Source organism: Corylus avellana, chromosome 11 (assembly GCF_965113065.1).
Source record: "Corylus avellana chromosome 11, dhCorAvel1.hap1.2, whole genome shotgun sequence".
NCBI lineage: Eukaryota > Viridiplantae > Streptophyta > Magnoliopsida > Fagales > Betulaceae > Corylus > Corylus avellana.
Window position 1 is genome coordinate 11014412 of NC_142500.1, and position 3925 is coordinate 11018336.

The 3925-nt window shown below is 39.7% G+C and overlaps 1 protein-coding gene across 1 annotated transcript; it reads right to left on the bottom strand.

Moving 5' to 3' along the window:
- Positions 1-1078: 1078 nt before the first annotated feature.
- LOC132166292 (G-type lectin S-receptor-like serine/threonine-protein kinase LECRK1) lies at positions 1079-3697 on the bottom strand. The gene has a single exon (XM_059577087.2). It carries the CDS (start codon positions 3575-3577, stop codon positions 1256-1258), a length of 2322 nt encoding a protein of 773 aa, XP_059433070.2. The 5' UTR covers positions 3578-3697; the 3' UTR covers positions 1079-1255.
- Between the last annotated feature and the right edge of the window lie 228 nt (positions 3698-3925).

Genomic DNA, 3925 nt, shown 5'->3' on the forward strand with positions numbered 1-3925 from the left:
GACACGAACGGTTTAGTTAAACGAGCTATACCTCTCCACCTTGACACTACCCATTCAAATAACGGGTTGACATGACATGATCTGTTTAATCCGTTTATGAAATAGATCGTGTCGTTTGACATGTTATTTTATAAATAAAAAAAAAAAATCACGAATAAAAACTAAAAAAGTCATCAAGCTACAATATAATCTTGGCCAATGGCTACAACATCCAATCTTAGAGGTTGACCAATGTGGTGATTGTGAATAAATAAAAGAGAGAGAGAGAGAGAGAGAGAGAGAGGAAAAAGAAAAAAATGTTAAAGCTTGTAGCTTTCAAAGCTCCAAAAATGTTTATTTCTTTCGTGATTGTTTTAGACTCTTAGAGAAAGCTACAATAATGATTACTTTTATTAAATTAAATACGAAAAAAGGTCGCAGAGAAGCCACATACGGACCTACATTTTTGTGTCAAATTCATTTCCATGGATCTCCTTATGGATCCATACTTTCTCAAGTGTAATGAAGATTTTAGCAACGTCTTGGTCATTCGCTGCATACTAAAATACATTTGGATTAGGTTGTGTTTTGCGATGCCTATTTGTGTTTAATTTTTTGATTAAATGACTTATGTTGTTCAAGTGGGAGATTATTGTGTTTATTTTCCTTTTTTTTAAATTTTTTTTTTTTTTATTATTATTTTTTGTACTGACAGCCATTTTATTGTTGGATTCATAATGAGAAATGCTATTTAAGAAACTATGTACTCTCACCCTCAATATAAATGGAGTTGGTCGGTTATACTTTTTTACGTCATCTGTGAAATTTTAAGATTGAGGTATTAGTCTCCTTCACACACACAGTAGCAAGCAAGCAGATATCATGCATAGATGTAAAAACATGTCTAACAATGGGGGTATGTTTACCTATTCCACTGGTTCTTCTCATGCTATAGAGAAAGACGGATTTATCTAGATAAATTCTAACATTATTTATAATTTTTTTGTTGTTGAAATAGAGAAGAACTTGAAAAGAAAATTCTTTTATTGGAGCATTACTACACGAATGCAATTCAAAATGGCACACTAAAAAAAAAAAAAAAAAACTCAATGCTTACACCGAAACATTGATACAAGTTACACAGTATTCAAAAGAAAACTTCAAAGACAAGTCACTAGAATAGACTTATTTTCTAAGAATAATCCAAGTACAAACACATTTTAGAAGACACGAAGAAAGGATGTCAGATTTGGAGGATTGGAACATCCAAAACATTTCAGATGGCACTTAGAAATGATGTTGGACTAGGAGGGGTTGGAATATCAACAGTCCCTTCCAACATGAGTAGAACCTTCTTCATTGAAGGACGAAGTGAGGGCTCATCCAAAATGCACCAAAGCCCTACTTTGGCCATTCTCTCCAATTGTTTCTTGTCAACCTCTTCATTATTCACTAGTTTACCAAGCTCACCACTCTCAAAGCATTGGTACACCCATTCTTCAAGAATAGCTTCTTCCTCTGGACGATCATGGTCCACACTCTTTCGACAACATATAATCTCCAGCAGCACAATTCCAAAGCTGTACACATCTACTTTGACTGTCACAGGCAGCTTTCGATGCCACTCTGGAGCAACATATCCCTTTGTCCCTCTAATGTCAGTAAAAGTTTTGGTTTGATCGGCCTTCAACAATTTTGCCAATCCAAAGTCTGAGATTTTTGGGCATCTGTGTGCATCCATGAGTATGTTCTGGGGTTTTACGTCACAATGAATGATTTGAGATTCACACTCTTCATGGAGATAAAGAATTCCTTTCGCTATGTTACGAGCGATTTCCATTCTTTCATTCCAAGAAAGTTGTTTTTGAGGTGTGAAGAGTACATCTGCAAGTGACCCATTGCTCATGTACTCGTACACCAAAAGCCTGTTGGGTCCATCATGGCAATAACCCAGTAGACGGACAAGGTTTTTGTGATGCGTTCTCCCAATAACTTTCATCTCTGTTTGAAATTCTCTTTCCCGTTCAGCCAACAATTTGTCAAGCCTCTTGACGGCTACAATCCTCTGGCCGACGCCATTCCATATTGCCCCTTTATATACTGTCCCAAAGGCTCCTCTGCCAAGCTCTTCCTTAAAGCCACCCGTCACTTTCTCAAGTTGTGCATAAGTAAATGATTTTGGAGCAACATCCTCTCCCAAGACGGTGTTTCCATGATTAGATATCACTTTATACGACCAAACACGAATTCTGTAAACTGCAATTCCAGAAATCGCCAAGACAACTAATGCAAAAGCAAGTAATGAAACACCGACAATTAGGATGTCCAATCGATAATGCTCTTTTTTGCTTTCTTTTGGCAGATATCCATCTATAGTAGGTGTAGATTTACCTACCTTGATAAGGGCTACGGTTGAGTCGGTTTGAACTCTTCTCCCAAATCGCAAAGGAAGCCTCTGTTTTGTGCACACCCCGTCTTTGAACAGCGCAGCTTCACAGTTGCAGTCCTGCAAACATGCTTCTCCGCAATTGTCTTGAGTTGTCGATATGATAATTGAATAATTATTATTCTCCCATACGGTGTTCGGCACTGGTTCCATGGCATGTATGTCGCTCTTGCAACTTTCTGCAATAGTGAAATTCCTTTGACAGCCTGAACTCTTCTCCTCCTTGTTGACGAATTCAAATTGAGGAAGACATTTGCACCCAACTTGTAGATCAATTGCAACACAATATCCATTAATCCCACATAGACCCTTTGGCATACAGACGTCATTATTTGGATTAAACCATTTGATTGTCCAATCGCCATTCTGATTCATGTCGTGGGAGTATAGCCGCAAGATCCCATCGGGATCAATTGTCAATCGGTAGACCACATCTTTTGCAAGATATCCGTCTGTCATATTCACTATAATAGTGCCAGCGCCATTGATCAAATAGAGATGACCATCGGCTTCAAGTTGCAGAACCACGTCATTTTTCTGCCCACTTATACCAAGTCCCCCATAACCATAGTCAAGCGTGTATGGAGTTCCAACTGGGTACATCGCCAGCCATCCATCTTCTTGCATCAACACCAGAAATATGCCGGTTGACTTGTTGGTTTCTGAAATACTGGAATACAACGCTTGCCCGTGGGAAAGATTCTGAGTTGGCAAAAAGGTGTCCGTTGGGAAGCCGAAACTCTGCCATACCGTCTGATTAGCAGAATTAAGGAGAACAAAGTTGCCCGTGTCAAGCATCGACACTGAGCTTGCACCTTCCGGAAAACTGGCGAGGCGTGTCTCTGCGCCTTGTGCCGATTGAAGAACCAGGCGTCCATCAGTTGTGAAATTCAGTTTAGAATCGGCGGGAACTGGAGGTTTGTCTCGGTCGGCTGTCCAAACGACCGTCTTCTGTGGAAGCCCGGCAAGAAAAATGCCGACAGCATAACCGTTGCCTTGCTTGTAGAATCCAAAGGCGTAGAGACCGGAAGGTGATGGCCAAGAAGAGTTGGTGGTTGGTGTCAAGAAAGAGCCTGGCTTTACAAGGGATTGCCCCTGTTGAGCGAAAATAGCTGAGAGAAGAAGAAAAGGGAAGAAGAGAATTGGCATCATTAGTGAATGGAGAGTAATTGTCTTTGTTTCCTTTATCCCCTTTGGTTACAAACGTACAACAGAAGAGTATATATAAATAAAACAATGAACCCCAATCCATGTGAACACTAGCAAAACTGGACTCATTGACTTATCAAATTTCACAAGTCAATAATAGAGGAACTGGTCTGTGTTAAGGAGGCTACATGTGAACAAATGGCCTTGTCACAAGTTTTCCCACTTCGACGGCACTATTCTTCGAGTAGGGATATCTGACGATGTTGCAGTGAGACACGCGCAGTTAACCGTGTGTATAGGAGAAGCTAAGTTATATTAAAAGACAAATATGCCCGTATGAAAAATAGAAAA